Below are 24,896 nucleotides of genomic sequence, written 5' to 3'. Positions count from 1 at the left end.
TTAAAAACTTAATAATTCAAATCGCTACTTTTATTTTATATCTAAAAAAAATATATTATTTCCTTACTTAAAACTTTAAACCTTGTTTTCTCGAAATGGACATACGATCCTTTCCTTCTAATTGTAAGGTATGAAATTCTAGAAATGGAATGCAGACCCTTGCCCTCCCACGCGGATACTCCAGCCGCCGAAAACCGGAGGTGCGATCGGCGCGGGTTTTGTCCGTCTCGGACGAGGTCGTGCCTAAGGTTGTTTCCCGGGTTTTGGCGCCACACCCTGGCGTTTTCTGGCGACGGTGGCACACGAGGAAGAGTGCGTCCCGCGAAGACGGCCTTTCGTCGCATCTGCAGTCTCGACACGCAGGAGATCGCTCTTGTAATACTTGGAACACGGAGCGATCCATCCGGTACACGTTCGGCGTGCCTGTTACGTGTGCTGCCTGTGCCCCGTTTGCGATGGACAGACAATCAGGCCCGCGTGCCCCGCGACCCGCCTGATCCATCTCGTGCATCCTTAATGGAAGAAACACGAAGTTATTAGAAATAAAAGATCCTTCTTTCGAACGGAAGGAAAAAGAAATCGATTATTATTAAGCAAATACCGAAGCTTATTTCGATCGAAAGAGTGACGCTCAAAATGGCTTTTAAAAGTCCCTTTTTTGAGCACAAAAAGTTTAAATTGAGTGAGGTATACATTGGAAGGGTTTTCAAAAGTAGATCATTACTTGCGAATAAACTATTACGTTACGACGTGTCTAGCTTTCGAGATATTGTGGCTCGAAGTTAAGTTGCCTAATTTGTCAATAGTAAACGTGTTTCTTGTGAGTAAAATCGAATATGGCCTAAAGAGAACGTTTGCGCATTGCACCGCAATACGAGAGAGTGTTCGCTAAATAGAACCCGATTTTCGAACACTACGTTGGGCGCATCCGAAGTTCGAAATTGACTTCAATGGATTTTAGTTACGAAATAATCAGCTTTTATTATTTTATTGATCCAAAATGGTAATTCAATGATAACACGATAAAAGTATAAGTTGTAATCAGTGAAAAATTAACTTTAATCTGATATTTGTTTCATATTTCTTGATTTCCGCTCAAAAAGGGAATTTTCTTGGCGTGTCTCTTTTTCAATCTCGTGTGGACCATCTGCGTTCGAAATAAAAACCCGGAAAAGGGTCGCCTCGCTAAATTCCGGAAAGAGAAGCAGGTACTCCAAAAGTCCGCGCATCTCCGTCGCATTGTCAAATCTGGCCCGGACCGCGATCGAAGTCATTGAGGACACCCCGCTCGCCCCCCTTTTTTCTGCCAGAAAAATGAACACGCCGCAAACAAGACGTAAAACATACGGACTCTCCGGAAGCGCCGTTCGGTGCGGTTTTGCAGTGGTGTTCTCTTTTTTTGTCCTTCTCCGGCGAGTGGCGGCACGACCGCAGAAATGAGCACGTTGCAATATCTGTACGCGTATATCCCGGCGATTCGATGCGGTTCACTAGGCTGTGGAAACCGAGAATTTCGCTGTTAACCCCGCCTTGCATAACGCATCCACACAGCTCGGAGAAAAACCGAGCGAGAACCTCGAGCTACGGTCCGTCGTCGCGCGCTTCGAATTGCAAGCGAGGGAGAAGAGAAAAAAAGATATAATAACGGAGAAGGGAAGGGAAAACGGTGAGAAGGTGTCGCGGTGAGAAGGATCAAGGTCCTTCGTTCCGTCCCCGTTCGATATATCCAGCGTTCCAGCCGCTCGATCGTTCGGAAGATGAGAGAAAGCGAGAACCCGCGGAGAGCGCGCAAGAGCGCCCCTCGCACTATTGCGTCAACGCGTAATTGCAAGACCGTTCCTTCGCGTTCGTTTCAAAGGCCCCGAGGAGTTTATGCATGTAACGCAGCCTCTCCCGGATTTCATCGGTTTCTTGATCGCCCAGCGGCGTTTTCCGGCCCTATAAAATTAATTTAAATACCTTATTCCGCGTAAATAAATAATTATTACATTTTACTGTGATACAACTTTGTTATCTTTTTGTCATTTCATATTACAAATATACTATAAAGGCTGCATTCCCTGTCATTCACTGTCAGTGAGAATGTATTTTTTTTTCTATATATTTTACGTCACGTATACTATAGATTTTCAGTACTGACAGTTGCTGACAGTAAATATCGGAACGCAGCCTTTGTTTAATTTTGATTTCCAGTTTCGACGCGATCATCACACTATTATTTTTTTTGTCTTAACAATTTCGAATCTCGAGCAAAATATTCGCAGCCAGCGGGATAGCGTTGTTTATCTCTAATAATAATTTCGTTAATTAGGAATTTAAATTCGACCTAGCCAGGTATATTCTTGCACATGTCTCTACGACGAGGTAGCGAGCGAGCGAGTTCGCTGAAATTAGAGCGATGATTTGATTCCTTCGTATAGCGAATGTGAAATTTATTATCGAATTATGTCATACCAAAGCCGAGACTCAGGAATAACTGTCTGCGCGTATCGATCGGATTATTTCGAGAATATTTGCGGGGCAACTGGGTTCATCAAATTGCCCACTGTTTTCATTCAAAGCTTCATGTTTTATCTAGCACCGAAAAATTCGGATTGTTTTCAATGCGTTGTTTTTTTAATTGCGTTTTGATTGTTTTCGGTTTCGCGAGTTTTTTCGATGTATCATATATAAAGCAAAATAATCTTGCGTTCTCGACAAGAATAATTTTAATCGGTAACGGAATACAAGTGCAAAATGGTGAAAAATCGAATTGTGAAATTCAAAACTTTCGCTTCAACTACCCCGTGAGTTTAATGGGACGGTGTTCGTGTGCTCGTTTAGGATTATATTCGCTCGTGAATCCGATTAGTGCAAATATCAATTCGACGGTAATTCGCCTCCTCCATCTTTAGAAGACTCGCGTCTAACCGTTTTGATTACGTCGAGAGTGCATAACCCGCGGAAAATGAGCGAATTCCAAGGAATTCGTGGGAATTTCCATTTCGTGGAAATCATCAAGTCCCTGATATTTGAAAATTATGAACCGAAATTACACAAAGAAATTAACTTTTTTATTAAAACTTGAAACATTTTAAAGAGAGAGAGGCAACGAGTTATAGGACGAAATTTCTTCTCAATCCGCCGCGCTTCGATTTATTCTTCCCGACACAAGTATTATCAGTACCTATATTAAATATTTACACAATTTATTATAAAAAATGTATTGTACACACAATTATTCAAACCATTATTTTTCAAATAAATTTTCAAATAATATCTGTATCGCGCGCGATTCGATCTCCGAAGTGAGGTGTCTGCTTGACCAAAGAGGCCTCACTATCGATCAGTATTTACACGATTAATGACGCGTCTGCAACAAAATTATCTCGCGTCACCATCTCGATCAGCTTTCAAACCGCAAACGATAAATTCGGCAGTTCGGGAGCCGGTATTAGCGCGGCTCCAAATCAACAGAGTCACCCACGTGCCCTATCTCTATCGCGTGATCTCCGATTCTCCGCCTTCGACGACTCTCGCCCGCTCGAGAGAGAACTCGCCGCCGCGCCGCGGTCGTCCCGCGTCAGAGTTTCCCGCAGAAATCCGCAAATCGAGAAAGGAGAAGTTGCACAAGGAGGATGCAACCGCATCTCTTTTCCACTCTCGACCTTTAGGGCCGGCACGATACACAAATCACATCGCGCCGCGCGCATCGCTGGCTCGACTTGCGAACGGGGAATTTATTGCGAAATAAACTAGATTCTTTCCTTATCTTTTTTTCCTTCTTTAAGGTCGCGACACTCTCGCGACGACGACGTGCTCTGACGCAAACCCCCGATGCATCGCATTATTACGCGTGACCAATGAGTGAATGCCTTCTCCGATCGAAGGGGACAAAGGAAACGAAGATGAAGGAGGTGATGATGTACCGCTTTCATATATCGCGCGATTTTCATCTCCATTTAATTTATTACTTATCACGTGTGAAAGAAATTATGATCCCGACTGTGGGATGGTCCTTAAGCAGATATTCTTTGATAATACTGTGTGGTTCATTTAAGAAAGTAAATTAACATTAATTATAGGAATAACATATATAATATATTCGACATGATGCATTGTTTAGAAAATAGCAATATAAAATAATTTGACTTTATCTTTACTATAATGAATTGTCAAACTAATACCATTCCTACCAATGTACGTAGATTAATTTTAATCTTGATTTAATTTACCTTCTATCTTTTTCCAGTTCCAAGAATTAGAAAAAGATAAAACAAATTAAACCGAGATTAAATTTAATCTCCATTAATAGAAACGGGCATTAGGGTGAAAAGCATCGCTTCTCGCGTGTTATTTTTACTATTTATCTGTTAGAAAATTGCTTCTAAATCATCGTTTTATCGCTTTCCCGTTCGAGATGCGCGTTTAAAGTTTCATGAAAATTCGCGAGTATGCGCTTACTGCGTTACGTGAAACGCTTTGCGTTTTGTACCGCACGCCGACCTTTGGGGGCCGAATCGCTCACGCGACGAGTCACGGCATATCGCGTTAGCGATGCACGCACCAGCTCTACGCACTGGCACGCCGCTCACGCGTGTACGTATCCTCGTCCAGTACCAGCACCGTACAACCAGGCACGCGCAACCGCTGGAATACTAATGCCACGTATGGGACACGCTCGGTCGTCCGCGTAAAATCCGTCTTTTATCCTCCGTAAGGTCACCCACCGGTCCGAGGAGTTAATGTTAATATGAGGAATGGATAGCATAATCGACCGCGATGCCTGCCAATAAGAGGCTCATCGAAAAAAAAAAAAACGATATTCGGTTAATCATCAGGGATGACAATCGTTATTGCAAATTTTAACGGCAGAATTTTATCGTTTGTTTAGGTCGATAAATATATTTCAGCGACAACAACAGTCTCATTTCTTAATTCTTTTTTTTTCTTTCATATTTTATTTATCGGCGAATTATACGAGTCTAAATGAATTCTAAATCAATGAATTGATTTTTACAAAAATGACATCTTTATCTTCTTATAATGGATTTACTAAAAAAGGAATTTTTGGCTGTTCCAGTGTTCAGATTTTAAGACGTTGAAGTAGCTTAGAACCAGCTAATTGAGTACATAAAAGTCTGAAAATTATTACCGGCGTTAATCTGTAGCTAAAAAGATTTGATAAATAGCGGGTCGCGACGTAAACCGAAACGAACGCAACGATCTTTCTTCATTCTCGTTTCTTCTTCGTTTTGCGACTTGTCTCGCGCGACAAGCAAGAACCTAACGCAATTCTTCCGGGATTTATCTAACAGCGGACTAAGTATCTTACCCGTTACATGACTCTTAGTTAAATAATTAATTACGTTAATACATTATGACATTTCGTGATTTAAAGCATTCTTATCAAGGAGAAACCTTTCACTGGCGCCTTCTTCCCCGACACAAATTATACTCGCAAAACCGTACGATGTACAAAGAACATGTGCCATCATAATGATTATGTATTGTAGAACAGGCCAATGATTCATTTCGGAGACCAAAACGCGAAAATATTAAATAAATTGGACAAGATATTAAAATAGCATAGGAGTAAACAGTACAGTTATTGACCACTCTAAATACTATTAAAATGTTTTTAATTATAAAAAATAATAATGATAATATTTTCGTATTTATAATTAAAAACATTTTAATAGTATTTCTTTATAATCTTTAATTTTTTAAGATGTGGCCAATTATTGTAAAGTGGTCAACAACTGTACTGTTCACCCCTATCTCATTGATTTAGAATAAAAGAGAAATTGATTGATTTTTAATTCGCTCGTAGAGAGAGATCGCCGAGGAAATCGTACCAGCCGTAGGCTCCGAGGAAGGGTCCACGATCTTCTCGCGACTGTGTTGGAAGAACCACGACATGACCTATACCATCACGCCGCGCGCCGGTCGCTCGGCCGTACGCGAATAAACGCGTTAATATCAGGAATTACTTGAGGAATATCGCCGGGTAGACAACTTGACGTCTCAAGCATCTCGCTCTGGGCCGTCATTATCCAGTACGCAATCCTTTTTATCAGACTTAGCGCGTGACGCGCCCTTTGCCAACCCCGTTTAAAGCTATTCGCGCTTATCGTCGTTTCTGCAGCACGCGGATATGTTTTGACGTAATCCTTATTATTCCGAAGCGCAGTGGAAATTACGTAATTTTTTTACGTGAGATGCGCCGCGCGCGGCGTAATCTCGCCGCCGTTATCATGAGTATGCTAAACAAACGCTTTGCTGGATCTTAATAATGCTTAGACACAAGAAGGATATAAATTTTTTGTAGTTTACGTAGTCTAGTTCAAAGATTTAAACGTAGAATCTTTGTAATTAATGTTGGTAAACTTTGAATTTTTTTAATGCTCCTATCTGGATAAATCATCAATGCTAAAAATATATCTAAAAATTAGTCGGGAAATAAAGAATAATTGTGCAATTAATTAAAATAGACATATCTTTTCGGATCTTTGTGTATAAATAACTTATCACCTCGCAATAAAACAGTGGGAAAAATGATATTTCCCGGTGCATTTCTAAGATTTCTTTTTCCGCGGCAAATCATTCGGCGTTTCGATCCCGCCGCGGACGTTATATAAATCGGTTTCTATAATTAAAGCCAAACCGATTCCAATCGAGTATACAGAGCGAAAGAACCCGCGAGTTTTCTCGCGGTATCGCGGCCTCTCGCACAACTTCCTAATACCGAAAGGGAGGAGGCGTCGGACCCCTCTTTCTCTCCTTCAAGACGTCGTCGGGCGGGGGGCCCCTTTTTTTCGAAGTGGAAGCCTTTTATATAATAAAAGAATCGAGGGGGGGAAGAAGGGAAGGCCCGCGGCTCCAAACGCACATACCGCAGGTCTCGCGAAATACCGGCACGCGGCGGCGGCGGCGGCCGCGTTGCGCAAGAAGCGCCTGGCACGCCGGCATTATTCTGGGTTAAATAATATTATGTCACGAGGAAAGCGGGGCTTGTGCAATTGGACGCGTGAGCGAGCTCGTTCCGTCGGCGCGTCGGGTCAGCCGAAGAAACTTTGCTTCCTCTCTCCTTCGATCTCCCCGGTCCCCGGCGCGGCGCGGATTTTATCTCCCGCCGCCGCTCTCTCGCTCTATGTCACCGCGTATACATGTCTCCCCGTCGCGTCGGTGGGACGATTACATGGCAGCCTCGTTGAACGTTTCGCCAATTCTCTTTTTACACGCAGCATCGATTTTAATACGTAAATAATATAGGTGTTCCGTCGAGTCTGTCACAATTATTAGAAATATGCGCGGGGATTTATGATAATTTGAACGGTTTAATAGGAGTTATAAAAGTATTTGGCGTTACGAATTTAGAAGATACGATATATGTGTATACAAGTGATGTCCTATTAAACTTTCGCCGAGAAAAGGTCAATCTCGAATATTGGTTTACTCTCGCGGTAACTCTACGTTATTATATATACCAGTATTAGGTAGCTAAAAATGCATGGTAATTTTCCCAAGTACCTGCAGGCTGTATCTGTATCTATCAGGGAAACATAAGCATTAAAAAAAAGTTTCTTCTTTTTTATCGCGCAATGACGATTTCGTTATCACCGAGCCCTTTCATGCAAGATGACAAAATTCGGCGCTACGAAAAATAATTATCCGCCTCTTCCCTCGTCTATGCGCTTCGGATTGCGATCTAATCAAACTTGTCTTGTGCAATGCCGCTTAAGGATAGATCCGTTTGGCACCCACACGACGCCGAACGAGAGATGCATTTATCTCGCCTCTCGCATAAATGTCCCGGAGTGCGCGAGTATACGGAACGATGAGCGCACTGAGGAGCCGAACCTTTAGCCGATCTCTCATCCGGAGAAAACGTGCGCGGACTTTTGAAGAGGAGGAGGAGGAGAAGAGAAGCAGACGGAGCACGACTCTCGTTCGTGTCTACACCTGGTGCAATCGCGAGACCTCTTCGCCGAGTACCGGTTCGCATGAAGATATTAAGCAACGTCTGACGTAATCGCGTGCCCGGTCGTTCGTCGATCTAATCGTCTCGCCAATTATCCTTTCTCTCTTTCTCTTTTTCATGCCTCTTCCCGTTCCCGTTTCTTCTTCCGGTATATCCCGCGTACTTTCCGCGAATGACGTTTTGTCGTTAGCTTGTAGCGAGCCTCCTTATTTTTGATGTTACCAATTTTGGTCGATACGACAGCATTGACCATCTCTTTGACGAGAAATTAAAAGTGAATTTAAAAAACCAAAAATCAACAATTAATATAATATTTTAGATTTTCCTTTTGTTTTCTTTTTAATTTTAAGATGTTAGAAGCAAATACTTTTCATGATATTATTGTGGCGTCAACTCGTACGAATCTGTCGGCTCGTAACTTTACATAAACTGCTATATAACGATCTTTATTCTTACGTGAATTAATTTTTGCACATTCAGCCACGACCGCCGGACATTATTTATTAAATCTTTATACAATTGCTTTGGTTTAATCCGTAGGATTCTCAAAAAGGACAATCTCGTAATTTTCGTTCGTGAATAATAAAGCAGATCAATGGAGTGCGCAATTCGGTGGTACAGGAAACCGAAGGAATGGTCAGCGCATGTGGTGCGTTTTTGGCCGTCTCGTGCGCGAGAGATACGGGACGCAAATCACCGGATGCGTTGGAAATGAAGAAGAGGATGACTGCGAACGCAGAGGTGGGGACCGCACGCAAAAAGAGACGGTTTGAAAAGCAATTTGCGGCCGGGAAGGATGAGGGAGATCGCGTCCCATTCGGTATTTCCCCGCGCGTGGATGGCGTGCGAATCGGTCCAGGTCGCCGCTACGCGATGATGCCGACTATGATGATAATGATGATGATGATGATGATGATGATGATGTTGATGTTACTGCTGCTGATGATAATGACAATGTTGAGGTCGTCTTAGGAGCCACGAGCGACTGCGATTCCTATGTTCCAGATATGCCTTTTCGTATAATTTTTGCAAGATATCTTTTTAAACGGCCGTCTCGTGAAATGTTTCTCCGATTGTGATGACTTCGCGAAACTTCAATCTCTCCGTACCGATCTGTATCGTTAAGATTTCGAAGCTGAATCGGAAAAGAATAGGATTTATTTGCGATTAAATTAATTATCTAGTCCTTTTTAACTTCTTCTTTTTTAACAGTCTTAAAAATAATTAGAAATTGCATTCTAAATGGCAGCTTCTTTCACATCTTTCTATTTACCAACGCTCAATATTTCGGAAATTAAATTTTGATCGAAAGTTGTATTCAAGACTAATTAAATAACGTTTTCTTTTCCTCGCCAAGAATAATTATTTTCTTTAGAAGAATACTCATTTACTGTATTCCGATATCAGGTGTTTTTAATTTAACGGTGATATTCGAGGAACTTGATATATCATCCGCATCATTTTGCATCCGCGAAAATGTGACGCTCTTTGTATAAACGGGGTCACCTGTATCGAACTGCGGTCTAAAGACGCCTAATTGCATCGATTACATATACTTCGTTCCGAGCCGTTAAACATAGCCCCCTCGAACCGAGCGAGCAACGACTTCTCTGACAAAATCGGTTACCGATCTGATGAACTTTAATCAAATCCACCGCGGACGTCACACACGCTCGTGCATGTATGTGATTAATTTGAATCGCGCCAAAAACTAAAATCGGACATCGATAATTAGATATTGATCCCATGACGAAACGATCCTGTCCATCGGGTCACTTGTAAAATTATACTCTCGTGATTTAGCATTTTGTTATTTAATTCAGAACATGTAGTCAGAATTAAACCAAACTTATACGCGACGTCCGTCGTTTTAAAATCATTACCTAAAATTTATTCACCCAGATAGGAAAGTCACCGTTTCGTAAAATTATACAGTTCTACGTTACAAAATTATTTGTGTTTTCCTATTATTATATTTTTTAAATAAGAGTTATATCCGTGACTGTGTAAATAGAGCGAGCGAAGGGATCAGAAACGAGCGTTCACTCGCTCCTCTCTTTCGCGCGGCTACGAAAGAATTAAAATCACGAAGAATCTCCGTGTGGACTTCAAATGAAATGACAAGGAGACGGTAAGTCGAGCAGCATTGCGCCACGTACACCGAAAAAAATTTATTATTTGCAAAAAAATAGATTTCTTTGAATTTAGTTTTCTTAATTTTATTAATTGGGTAGATTTAAGAAAACATTTTTCTGAGTTTAAAATATTTTCTCAAATCTACCTAATACTTTTTTGAATTAAGGAAACTAAATTCAAAGATATTTATTTTCTTGCCAAATAATAAATTTCTTTTTCAATGTACGATTCCGCGATCGTGTCCTTCACGATTTCCTCCTATACTTCCGCTTTTTTAACGCCATCACCGTCGCCGTCGCTCTTCCTCCAGAATCCCTCTTGGTGTCGGCACGACTGGTTTTTGCGCAACCCCTCATATCGCCTATGGATCGCATGCAAGCGCGCGCGCGCGGCGAGCGATGAACTTTTCCATATCGGGAACGCTTATGAAATAATTCATCGCGAATTGGTATCCGCGCGCTTCTCGGCCGACTAAAGGTCCGCTCGCACCTCGCGGCGACGAAAGGGAAAGGATGCTGCGAGGATGAGCGCAGGCGAGCCGCGTCAATCGTTCGCCTCGTACAATTGTCTCGTCGACGACATCGAGATTAGAAATGACTCAATAACGCGTTCTCGAATCGAATATTCGTAGCGATACAGACGGAGGGTCCCTGACATTTTCAATCTCTTTGAACGCGGGTGTTTCGCCGAGACGAAGCGAAGGTGAGGATACAGCTTTCTTCAAGGAGTTCAGAGAGTTGCGCGTACATATCGCGCTTTGTGACGGTCCAACTAAAAGATACGTCCAAGAACAAATATTAATTGCGATCAGATATTTAAGCGCGAAAGGGCGAAAGTCAAATTCTACCGAGGGAGACCTCGCTTCACCTGTCTGTAGACCGAGCGTTAAGCTTCCGACGTACTTACTTATGAAGTCTTCATCTTTACTCGTGGCACGACGCTTTTGTGCATCGCGGGACGAGCTACGTTTGTCGGATTCTTCGTATTGGAGAACACGAAAAGCAACGACTCACGCTGCTCAATCGTGTTGCGACTCTATCCGCGGCGCGTCGAACACGGCGCGTCTACATAACGCTATCGATAAATCTATCCGGGATGCATCCTTTAAGATGTTCTTGCTGCTGTCGGATTACCCAACATCGACAAAGCACCCGCGCCGATCTCTGCTCCGACGGATAAGAAGGGGGGGGGGGACAAGGGGAGGACGGGGGGATAGGTTAGCTTCGTGCAAGCAAATCCTCGTGAAGTAACAGAATAAAGTTGCGCAAGCCGTATCGTGGGTGAGAAGACGGTACCCCGGAGAATCGAAGGAAGACCGCGCGGAACGCGGCGCAACGGCGTAGAATCGACGGACGACGGACGACGGAGAGAGAGAGCATCCTCGCATACTGAATTACATCTCCCCAGATTGAGGAAATCTCAAATCTAATTAGGGAAAATTTGGGAAAAAAGCTGAAAGGACAAATATTTTATCGCAAAACATTTTCAGGCTCGAAGGGCGAAGACTATAACTACTTCTTTTTCTTATTCCTTTATATTTCCTATGCCTATGAAGAAATACGGAAGTGTAGTCTATTTATCACAAATAACTTAAAAAATCCGAATAAAATTTCGCAACTTGTGTGTGTGTGTGTGCGTGAAACACTAAACTCATGGTGTCAAATTACACTCAATTTGAGTAATTTTTAATCATTCCTGCAGGTCACCACTGCTCCTACTTAATATTCGTTAATTTAACTAAATCAATGAAGTTAAAATAATGCTATTTTGTGTTAAAATAATAAATTTTGATACATGGTAGTTAAAAACAAGAAAATATTATCTAACTTAAGGTATTTAAATTTTATCCTTTAATATGTAACAGTGAACAGCAGTACGTATACGTGAGGTAAGAATCGAGTGTAAAACTGTACAACTTGGCGACATAGAACATTTCATAAAACGAAATTGCAACTAATTAATTTGAAGAAGCTAATTGATTTAATATTGTCTATCAAGAGATGTTTAATTTTTTCTCAATTTTTCCCTACAACGCTTGATTCAGTTCTGAATATATTATAACGACTATAACGAATAGGTATATGTGTTTCATATATAATAACTTATATTATTAAGGATAATTCTTAGGGGATAAGTCGTTTCTTCCGATCTCGCAGCCTCGACGCCATTGGCGAAAGACGGAGATAGTCGAAAGGAAGAGAAAGGACGCTCCGCGAGAGTTCATCGCGTTACGTAAGTGACGTGAATGCGGCTTAAAGGTGCGGTGGAAGCGCGAAGAGTCTGCGATCGGTTGTGTCGCTCTGACATTTTCTCCGTAAATACTAATAGGACGACGCTCTCGCGCAATCCGTTGTTCGATTCACGTGTCTCTAGCGGCTACTTACTTCATCACCGTCGCCCACTTCGATCGCTCATTAGGATCCGTTTCCTCTCTTAACTTTCACGTTAAAGTACGAGCTTGTGAAGAATCATCCCTTTTGAATTTTTCACGGCCAGGAAAAATGCGAAACAGTTCGTTCACATGGGCCTGAGGTCGGTGACCTACAGGCGAACGATTTCAAGAATTTCAGCGTCGCCGAGAGAGGGTGGAGCGAGAGAGAAAACACGCCGCGAGAGACGCGCGAAAGAGGATGAAAAAACGAGGAAAAGACGACGATCCCTGATTTCTGAAGAAACCAGGACAATGACGCTTTCGGAAAGGATCGTTTTTAAGTTCCTATTATTGTTCGGGATCGGGCATTGCTTCTCGCAGGACCTTCTAAGTCCCGTGTGAGAAAAATTCCCTTGCGCAAACCATAAGAGGGTACAAAAGACACTTAGGATGTATATCCTGGCACGTTTCATCCTCGTGCCTGCTTTTATTCTCCGCATGATGTTTCCCTTAGCCGTAAATTTTTTTCCTCTCTAAAGCCACTCGCCGCACCTTTCTTCGGTGTATGACGACATGCGATCAGGTAGGACTTCCTTCTGGCCAGGCATGTCATCCGACCGCGATCCAGAAAGTTTCAAAATTCTTGCGGTCGCCAGTGATAAATATAACGTTGGACGGGCAATCATCGACTGTGAAGCCCCGAAATTTCTATCACCGAGATAATTTTAGTTGCAACTCGATTTATTATCTTAATTTCAAAATGTTTTAATTTAGTATTATTATCATCAATCGTATTGTTTCAAAACCTTAATTATTACCTAGTTCCTAATCATTTAATTCAAGTGTGATTAATTCAAAATTATTCATTATAATTTACGTAACAATTAATAATAGCGAACGTGTTAAGCAAATCATTCGGTTTATATTTAATGTGCAAAAAACTAATTATTTATTTTAATTACTTGCTGCACACATTCCTTTTAATAATAGTATTAGTTTTAATGGTGTATTTGGCTATAATTTTATTGGCAAAATATTTCCTTGCGAATTGCAAGAGTCACAAGAAATATATAATAAGACTTTTTTATTATTTAATAATACACGAGTGGAGAATGTAAATTATTTGCAAGCATATACATATATTAATGCATCGAATTTCTACATCCCTGCTAAAATAAAAAAAAAGAGTTTTTAAAGATTTGTACAATTTTCCAACATCGACATTTATCTGCTATTGACATATAATATATATATATATGGGACATCCTCATTGTTCAAAGTCACATAATATCGTATTACATGCATACCTAAACGTATATCTCATCCCGTTCGGAGTTACAGCATTCTTGTTAGCAATGAGGTACGCGTATCGGGAAGCTCCTTCGGAACTCCGAACGAATTCGTGAAGAAACGATCACCATTAGCGCACACGTGCGTCTCAGAAAGTTCGTAGAAGCAATTTCCATGACGGCGACCACCTGCGAGCCCTAATCGAGCCTTAATGTGCAATAAGGAGAATAATGACGCTGCCGATAATAACGAACGGACTCTTTGTTGACAATAATAGAGTGAAAGTGGTCTAATAAGTGGCGTGCCGTCGAAATTACGGGATGTCGCGTGTCACCGGGAGTCGCGCGACTTTTTTTCTTTCTCTACCTTGCTCTCTCAATTGCTACACGAGATGGAGAAACATTTTCGAATGGACGTCAGTTTCATGAATGGATTACGCCTTTCTCGATGACGAAGAAACAGACACGAAACGCCGGGCTGACGAATTTGCGTGCGTGAACAAATAATGACAATCAGTCATTTCTCGTTTCGGCAAAAATATTTGCGCATTTGCATTATAGTGCAGTATAATAAGTATAGTAAATTAATATTCTTACGCGGAGATTATTAATTAGTTAACAATATTTTTAAAACAAAACTTCCAATTATAAAATACAGAGCATATGCAATTTATGCAATTAGACTTTGTTGCAAAAGAATTGAAAAATTCATGTCGCAACTTGGAAATAATAAGTTTACTGTGTTATAAAATTACATCTCAGGGTATTGTGCCCTTGCTGACTGTAAAAATTTACGAAAATTGTATCTTCCCCTGTAAGTATGTGCTACATTTTCTCTTAAAATACCATATCTTTTATCGAAATTTGTGTGTTTATCCGTTACTAGCTTTTCGGCCCGCGCTTCGCGCGGGTATAAATCTATCTGTATATTAATTATATGCTTTAAATTCACCCATTAATTTGAAACACTAAATTTGTTATTTTTTCTTCTTAAACTGTAATCTACATCTTCGTTTTTTTTAGATTCAACCTTTATTTTACTCTCAGTTTAATACTAATTTTTAATTTAAATACATTTTTTTTTATTTTTAAAAAGTTTCAATTTTTCATCGTGAATTTTTTAATATCCGTAAATTTTGAGATATTGGGCCTTTTTTTTTTTTTTTTTTTTTTCGTTGGAGGAGGAAAATGCCTACCCTAGGGCCGGTCCCTAGGGTTATGCCGGACTTGCCGGACTTCTTTAAAATTCAATTATTTCCCAAGAAATTGAAAAAATTTTGTAACCGGTTTCCAAAAAGATCGGTAACGAAAAATAATGCACTTTATAGCACTCCCCGAAAAATTCTACCTCTGTTTCATATATCAGACAGACAGACGTCCGGTACTTATATATATAGATCAAGAAAATCAATTCATTAATGAAAAATTATCCATTAATAAAAAATTAAACTTATCCTCCAAAAATTAAAAAAATTTTGACACGACTCCTATTCCATATATAATTTTTTAAGATTTGGTCAATTAATTCCCGAAAAATTGGAAAAAATGTGTAACCGGTTCCCAAAAAAATCGGTAACAAAAAATTGTACACTTTATAGCAATCCCGGGGAAATTCTACCTTTATTTCATATATAATTCTTTTAAATTCGGTCGATTATTTCCCGAAAAATTAGAAAAATTAGAAAAATCGGTTTCCAGAAAATCGGTAACAAAAAACTATACACTTTATGGCACTCCCCGGGAAATTCTACCCCTATTTCATGTACTCTTAATAAAAATTCGGTCCACTAACGAATGAGTAGTTCGCGGTCAGACAGACAGACAGACAGACAGACGTCCGGTACTTATATATATCGATTATGGAACAATGTTCTAAACTGCAAAAGGTTTATCTCATATGGTGTCATGTTAGTCGAAATAATTATAAGATTAGTGAATTGCAGAAAGAATATCCGCATATATCTGTTTATGTAGTCGATTGATAATTTTAATAGTTTCTGTTTACTATGTTGGGTCATGTCAACAATTTATTTTTTACTTATATTTACTTTTTATATTTTTATATTTACATATTTACGTTTTAAAAATAATCTGGTGAACTATTGTATGTTGTAAAAGAAGTTAATGCCTAATAAAAATAAAATATTCATATTTATTTATTATTATATAAATAATAATCGATTATATAAATATAATCGAAGTGTTGAAGCCTTTTTTCCGCGATGTTGATCGGTTGTCTCATTGCTGCGTTGCGGCTTGAATCACAGTCAAGATCGTTGTTATTCACATTGTAACAGTTTTATATTACGTTGAAATTAACTTCTTATTTTGGAAAATGATAATGTTTAAAAAGAAAATAAACGCGTGGTCGCCACGCGCGTTAGAAGTGAAACTTCTGAAAAAAGGCAAGGCTTTGCTATAACTTTTCTAAAATTAATACAAAAACAATACAACGGAATTAGTCACTCCAAGCCGCCCGCAACTCGAAAGTGTAATGTTACACGCAGTTCTCACTATATCCGTCTCGCCAGTGCCGTACGCCTGATCGAATTTTCGTGACGCGTTTTTGAGTCGCAAAATCGAACTTACTTACCGTGCCAAAGAAGTTTCATTTCGTACGCCTATTGGTCGAATTTTCGTTACACCTTCGAGTTTCCCAAAATTCGTGTCGCTTTTCCGTGTCGCAAAATTCGTGATTTCGTGTCGCAAATCGAACTCACTACCGTGCCTAAAGAAGTTTTACTTCAAAAAGTATTATCGAAGATTGCTCTTTTACTCCAGATTCCCATTCCATCATTTCCGGATGTCGCAGGCGATCAGAATCAACCCTTCGCCGTTCGGACACATGTAAAGTGGCGAACGAGTCCTAGAACTCGATGTTTCTCCTCTTCAACCTCTTGGTATCTCTTTTTTTTCCTTCTGTTCGTCCCCATCCAACGAGATGATGCGTGCGCACACGTGCGTTTCGTAGCTCGGGTAAGATCATTCCGAATCTTACATGAGGAGCAACTGGAGGCAAAAAAGGGATTGGAAAGGAAACCTGTAACGGTCGTAGGAGGAGTCGTGGGAAAGCGATCGGCGGGATCTCGTAGGTTTCTTCTTCCGTGTGGTGCGCGGGCGACGGGATAAGGGGAAGAGTCGGCGCATTGTTCGACACACGACCAGGACCCAGGGTTGGCCCTGGTTACGACCCCTCGTCAGTCCCTTTCCCCTTGCCCCTCGGCTCGTACGCTCCCGCAATGACGCAGAATTAACGAAGCAGGGATTTCTTCGACCCCGCGGTTGCCAGTGACGAGAAACGTCTGATTTACCGCGTTTTGATACTTGGCGTTGACCCTCATCCCTTCTCCGGTGCGGTATCCTCCTTTATTGATGTGCAATATGAATTATCCGGAAAATATGAAAGCTGCCAGAAATCATAAGTTGTATTAATTGTACTATAATATTTTTGCGTTATAAATAATAAAATGATCTTTAATACATAATGAAGATGAGCTAATGAACTTATGGTTGACAAACTGGAGCATCTCATTGGGTAATTGCTATGCGACTATTTTCTTTTACGATACATCGACCATTGTATACTGTTTTCCGGCATTAGTTTCCACGAAATTATTGTGCCGATAAAATAATCATGTTCCTAAATATTCAATTACCTGGCACTTTACTTCGTTGGATATTATTGCAGCTGGTTATACTCAAGCCACGCGAAAGTCACCTAGAGTGTTATTCGCTAACCGTTCCCGCGTGTCGCCATTAATCTTGGCGGAATGGTGTGTCCCCTCGATTCGCGAAGGGCACCGGACTCGTTTCACGCACCCCCAGCTTAGCGTACGAAACTTTATGCAAATGACTCGCCATTCACAACTATAACGCAACGCCATTTGCGCTGATCTCTGTGCTGTCTGGAAAAAAGACTGCGCTCCCCGGCATGCAGCCCCCGATGTCAGGGATGAAATTTCGAGCTCGCTCGAAGAAGACGTATTGAGAGCGCGATTTCTATGCCGTAATCAGGTTTCAAAGGAAGCGTAATTTCGTCGAAACGCAGAGTTCTCATCAAGATTCGCCAATTCGCAACGGTTTTTTTTCTATTTTTCTGTAGTCTCTCTCCTCTTCGACGAAAAAAAATATATCGGTGGGTTGAATAAACATTTTTCTAATAGAATTTTACAGCAACGCTCGTCGCTATTTATCAGTATTTGTCGTTTGTTTCACGTTTGTCAATTTGAACCAGCGAATGCTCGAATTTCGAAAATATTTGAGGCACGCTGATTCAAGACAGCTTCGTCCGAGTTCCTTTTTTATCTCGGAAGATCATCTTGCCGGATTTTCCCATACCGATGGAACACCTGCTTGAATCCGGGGAGAACGGTTCTGAAGACTGTACGATTTCTATGGGCGAGTTCATAGTGCGTATAGCCTTCAAGACCTCTCCTAAACGCTTCGGAGCCACGTGACCGCATTATGATCGAGTACCTGAAAGACTCTTCGATGCACCTTAGCAACAGTCCTTTGTGCAACTCTTATAAATAACTCTTGGAAACCGACTGACATAATTCCTCGTAATTTTGTAAATCCAGGTAGTTTATGGAATATGTTATAAGGCCATCAGAGCTACAATAAACACATCGCAAATTCAAGTAATATTTGCAATGTGCCCCCTTCCCCTCCCTCCTCATTAGACAATTTCTCGTTACGCTTATAGAATCCATTATTATTTATATAATAACCAACCATTTCTATCTCACTACTTTTTGCTTGGCTGCTGTTAACAATTGACTAAATATTTCTGTACACAACGAAGCAGAATTATTCCCTGATGATACTGATGATAGTGACCACAAAGTGACGTTCGTGTCTTCTAGAAGACGAGGTCAACTCCTTCTTAAACCCGCAGGATTGAACTAAGCGGTAAATCGTCCGAGCAGCTTGTTCGATGACCTGACAGTATCTCTCATCCTAATCCTCGGAGCGATTTATCAATTTACTAACAATCGTGCGAGACGGTCTCTTAAAGATCGAAAGAAGTAACGGGCGTAACGAGGGCGCGAATTGTAAATATTTTACGCGCGCTAAGATTCTCTCGGAGCCGATATCGCAAAGAAAATGGCTGGAAGCGCGGGCGTACTTTCAGAAGAGTTAACAAGATATAAAGTAATCAGAATTTGCATGCAAAGCTGCAAAGTACATTGAAGCTCAAAATGCCGATCAAGGAGCTTATCAAAACTTCAATATAGAAATATGCTATTTTATTATTTAAAATGCCCAAAAATATTATAATATTTAAATTTTAAATATTAAATAGTAATTCTTCTTTGCTCTTTTATTGTCATTCTCAAATTTTTTTAATTTAGACCAGCGACATTTGCGGGCTATTGAAAATCGGATTCCCTTTAAATAGAATAATCGATATCGTCGCTCCTCCTATCGATCTTTTCTCCAGAAAAGATCCGTTCCGCGCGTGAATACAATCGTTCGCAAATGCGAATTATGTATCGTGTACTTCTAACTAGACGTCGATCGACGATAATCGGCTCCACGAGAAGGAAGCGGAAGGGTTGGACCGGCGCGTGAATCGTTTAGATACGGAGATTCGTTCCCCGGAGGTAGAAGGAGAGGCCGATTACATGAGGAAGCGCGGAGGCTCGGGGCCCCCGGAGCCAACGCCCAGTCAATCTCGAGGACACGACTAGGAGCGATCACCTCGGTCGGAGGCCTCCGAACGGCCACCGACCGATCGACCGACCGAACGACCGACCGCTTCCTTTTAGGCATAAATTCCTTCAATACGCCCGCGGCTGCTGCTGTTGTAAACACACTCTGTCGCAGGCAGGTAAACTTCAAACGCAGGGTCCTCGACCTCGGGCTACACTATGCATGCAGAATACCACCCGCGGTGGGTGACCCGCTCCCGGGGATCGCTCGCGCGATTATAATTGCTGATAAGACTGAAAGAGGGACGCGACTCACATCAGTCGAGCAACGCTGATGAATTAAACGCGAAAGCTAACAGTGCAGTGACGAGGAAAGATCTAAGACTTTACGAATCGGCATTGCCGACGAGTCGCGTTTATAATTACGCTCCATTTATCGCGCGGATTATATTTGAGTTTTAGCAGCAATAATTAAAATTGTTAGCTTAACACGTCGATAAATAACTTTTGCGATAGCTATATCGTTAAGTGACAGTTAACATTATTTATCAGTCTTTCAGTCTTCTCCATTTTGTGTATCAATATTGATCGGCCGCGATATTTTTCTATTCACCCAGATTAGACGGAAAATCAATTGGGGCATGATTAACTTTGATTAACGCGTGTTCGCGAGATGGAAGCTATCTGCTCTTATTCTAACAAGTAGCCGGCGCCGCGTCTTCCTCGTTGAGAACGAGCTGATTGCCCCGGGGCGTCGCGTCAGAGGCACCATCGTCTCGCGTTTAATCGTGCCGGATGACGGATATCGGCTGTTACGCGCGATAATGCGCGCTCTCGTAATACCGGATCCCTGGGACCGTTCCGAGGGAAGCAAGCACGGCATGCAGGCTTCCTCGGCGAGAGCGGAGAAAGGAGGATCGGAATGCGGTGGCGGCGGTGGCGGCGGTGACGACGGTGGGCGCTTAATCGAGGGTCATCGCCGCGACGCGTAAGGGCTCAGTCACAATGAGAAAAATAAGGAATAAGATAAAAGAATAAGGAATAAGGCATGTTGCATCTCACTTTAATGTACGTGTACTAAAGTGAGATGCAACATTCCTTTATTCCTTATTCCTTTATCTTATTCCTTATTTTTCTCATTGTGACTGAGCCTTAACGATACTTTAAAGCCGTCCGAGTGCACGTTGTCGCTCAGGAACTATAATCGTCCTGGGAAAAAGCCTGTACTCGCCCGACGCGATGCGACGCGACGTTCGGTTCATTCGTTAGTCGGCGCGGCGGCGCGTCTCCGCGGGCGCGTGTAATCTCGTCCTTCGGTAGCTCGAACGCAGACCGTACCTGAGGCGGAGCGGCTTTGCTAACCGACACCGATTTAACAAGACGATAGGGACAATAATGAGTTTCCTTCTCTTATTGAGTCGTTTGCGGGCCTTATGTGGCCAGGTCGAATATATAAATACACACGAATAGAAATAATTGTGTATATAAATACTTAAACTGGATATATTCCAATAAAACGGCGATATAGTGCCCTGATATCCGATCCAATGCAAATTTCATAAATTGTCAGAAATAATACGTAACCTAACTTTTATCAATTTATTATGGAAACAAGCGATGAGAAATGGTATTACAGGGAGACCGTCTGCCTTTAATTCGGATCGAGTTAAAGCCTCGTGCAATAAGATACGTTATCTACATAAATGATGCTTCCGCAGATTGATATTAAATCAGGTTATGAAAACGGCCGTTCGCCGTGTCCATTAAGTTACTTTAATTTTTCAGAATAATCTATGAGGTCGAATAAATTAGATCGAGTGGCTGCGCACGCGGAGATTAGCCGATCTGTCCGCGCGCGAACGGGCGATCCTTGTTTTTCTCGCCTTGTCGCGCGCTGCATCGCTGCGAGTTGATTAAATCACTGCTCGACTCTCATAAATGTAAAATGTTGATCGTCATTATCACGATTTTATTAACTCCGCGTAAGATCTCGTAAAACCGACACTTTGAGACGCGCTCTCTCGTTTCTCTATATATATACATACTCGCCGGACGGGCCCAATATTATTTCCCTTGAGCTTGCGATTTAATCGCTCTTCCCGAGGAACTCTCACGCCTATACGTAACTACGATTATTCATTAATAGCCTTCTTGCATTGCGACTTTTGCACATCTCAGTGCGGTTTGCCTTAGAATCCTACGTTTGCCTACGATATTTATGCATTTATTACTAGCATTTAGAGACGTCAATCTATGCGAAGTATTAAAATAGATATACGATTTAGGGATTCGAGTTAACAAATGTGTGACAACTCTGCTTAAGGGGTTACATACGTTTGACAGACATAAAACTAGTCGAAATTATAATCGAACAGTTTTTTACGCCAGGATATATCAAATATTTAACTAATTTTACCTAAACAGCGATTAACGAGAATTAAGCATCAAAGAATCAAACGAGCTGATTTGAAAGTCAATGATGAGACTGTCATGAAGATATTGAAGAAATAACAACTGCAGTTGAATCTCGCACTTTCTCGGAACAGCAATCGTGAATGCCAGCACATCTCGGTAAATTTCAACGCCCTATCAACAGGTAGTATGAATTAAAACTCACTACAATGTTCACAGAATTATAATTTAATGTACCGCGCCGTTTTTCAAGAGTTCCCCTCATCGTCGGTAAATTATGAGCCATTCCGACTCCGTCTCTCCGTTGTTTAACACTTTACATGGGTACACACGTCTATGCTCCCATATTTACGCGTCCGCGTGCGCACGGACCGGCGGATTTCAGCATCCGTTTCGCGAGAGAGCCATCCGGTCCGGGCTTGCGATCTTGCGAAGTGTCTCCGGCCGGCTCGCCGAGCCGGTGGCGTTTTATAAGATATGCAGATAAGCCGGCCAGGGATGCGGGACTATAAATAATTGTCCCGCGAACTGGAAACTGGTGGCTTAATGCCGCGCAATCGCGCTTGCCGGCACGGCCGCGATCGGCCGACGATCATTACAGGTATCGAAGCCGGGAAAGTAAGAAAGAGTTTTATCATTACCCCACCGCGAACGTTCAATCCACGCCGGCGCGGCGTTTAGGCCCCGCACGGAATTAGCCTTGGACTCCACCTTCCGTTTTATCTGTTTCACTTCCTATCGCACGACTGCCGAACGGACGGATCTACCAAGAGGATTTGCATTGCAAATGTATCGTGTTGTCGGTGCCGTTCATGAGTCCACGAATCAAAAGGAAAAATATAATCTCGTATCCTTTTTTTGGCGTTATTTTCCGTGCCTTTTCGCTATTTCGATTCTCTTGTATTCCGATCTTTGTTAAAAGTCTGAATGCGCACTCTCAATTTATTAAAAAAAAAAAATTATTAGAAAAAGTAACTAATGTTCAAGATTAAAAACAAACGTATTTATTTTAAAAACCTGCAATAATAAAAGTTTTATTTTGTATTATTTACGTTTTTGTACCTTTATTTTATTGTACGTCGTGTGTATTCGTGGACGTAGGTAACTTTGCTCTGCTTTTGATGCAAATTCCTAATTCGTTGTGCCGCTGTTTTATACCTTATATTTATAACATCGTCCGAGACAGAGACTGAGCTTCACCCTTCATCCTTCTCACTCCCTCTTGTCTAATATCCTCGGAAAACTGCAGGAAATTACCTTCTCTATTCACCGTGGTCAGTGGCCGGTTCGGTCCGACCAACCGCGTAGTGCAAAAGGCGCAAAAAGCGACCGTGGAAATAAAACGAATCCGGTACACGCTTCCGGACGCATCAAGATTCCGCCTGTATCCTCCGTCCGTATATATCTGAGATACCTGAACGGAGCCGGGTATCCTGTGCGTACTCCTCGAGACTCCTGGTGTGCGTTCGAGCATGTAATGATCGCGGCCGTCTCATCCCCGACACAGGAAGAGGAACAGGTTTTTCCATTTTTCGTGGTCTTATCGGCCAGCCTTAACCCACGAAGACGTCAATTCCGCGGATGTTGCTGCAGCGAAAAACAAGGACGAGAGGCACTGAATGCTCTCGGGCGGCGGAACGACGCCAACAGGATGTTCGAGTCGCGTACGTTTCGAGTCGGGCGGCAGCGACGACGACGTAAGCCGCGCTTCGCGAAAATAAACGGACGGAGAAGAAGAAAAAGAGGATGGAAAAAAGACGCGACGATTGATCACCTTCGAAGTGGCGAGTCTCTTGCGCCGGCTAATCGTACGGAACAGGTTCGGGTCACGCGTAATATAAATTAGAATTTTTAAATATGACTGCGATACAAGTTCATAAAAAATCATAAATGATTAAATGTAACTCTACGTAATTTCAGCACAAAATAATAATTTATAAGAAGTAATGGAGTTCTTGATAATTAAGTAAATTTTATTTAAATAACTATGTTTAATGATTAATTAATACAAATTCATAAAAAATCATAAGTGATTAAATGTAACTCTACGTAACTTTAGCACAAAATAATAATTTATATGAAGTAATGGAGTTCTTGATAATTAAGTATTTCATTTAAATAACTATGTTTAATGATTAAGTATTTTCTGATGCATTATATGATTCCTCTTATGACAATAAACGTTCATATATTATACTTTTTACATACATAAGTTTTAATAAATTATTCTTTTATAATTTCCCCCACAATTTTCCTATATATTGTACTTTTAAGTATGTATCCAGCAAACAACTTTTATATATAACATTCTAGTTATAAATATAGTAATTATAATCTTCGCTATTATTATATTTAAAAAAATCAATATGCCTTGTTAATTTTACTGTTACGTAGGGCAATTACCTAATCTTATTAGCATTATTCTCGCGTAAATATTTTTATTATATTGCATTTGCACACTGAGAGAAAAAAATAGTTGGAATAACTATAATCTCACTATATTTTATAGTGAATTTTGGCATCAACTATATATTTATAGTTTAGTTAAACATACAAAATATAGTAAAATGGACACAGATTTATAGTCAGCTTTACTATGACAAGAGTAACCATCTTTAAAACAAAAAAATATATTTATTTCAAAATTTTATTACTATTTTTTAACTATAATTTGTTTCTTAAGATGCAGTCTATGATTATAAATATTTTCTCGTATCTGAAAAAAACACTTACCTTGGTGGGATCGAACTCGGGACCTCTGGATCATGAGCCAACTGCCTTACGTGGTAGACTACTTCTTAGTTTGATGTAAGTGTTATAAATAGTCTACATATGTCATAAAATCGCGCACTAGGCGATAATAATAAAATAATAATAAAAATATAGTTATCTGAACCAATATTTGTAAAATATTCTAATTGTATTGACTATTAATCCTTAACTTGGTGGACTTAAAAATGGTTACTTTCTCTTATCATTTTATATTTGCAATCCTACTATATTTTTACTTAAAATGATTATAATTTATGGTAAAAATTTTACATGGGTTAGTTATACTATGTCTATATTGT

General features: G+C 40.9%; 1 protein-coding gene across 1 annotated transcript in view; it reads right to left on the bottom strand.

The window, feature by feature from the left end:
• Window positions 1-67: 67 nt before the first annotated feature.
• The window catches only part of LOC112455541, a 99,965-nt gene continuing 75,136 nt past the window's right edge, over window positions 68-24,896 (bottom strand). The window contains exon 3 of the mRNA XM_025017536.1: window positions 68-512. Coding sequence (XP_024873304.1) covers window positions 68-512 — 445 coding nt within the window. The remainder of the gene's footprint in view (window positions 513-24,896) is intronic.

This window comes from Temnothorax curvispinosus, unplaced genomic scaffold (genome assembly GCF_003070985.1).
Source record: "Temnothorax curvispinosus isolate PA1 unplaced genomic scaffold, ASM307098v1 QBEX01006162.1, whole genome shotgun sequence".
NCBI lineage: Eukaryota > Metazoa > Arthropoda > Insecta > Hymenoptera > Formicidae > Temnothorax > Temnothorax curvispinosus.
Note: the sequence above shows the minus strand (reverse complement) of the source record. Positions and strands in the feature narration are given on the sequence as shown.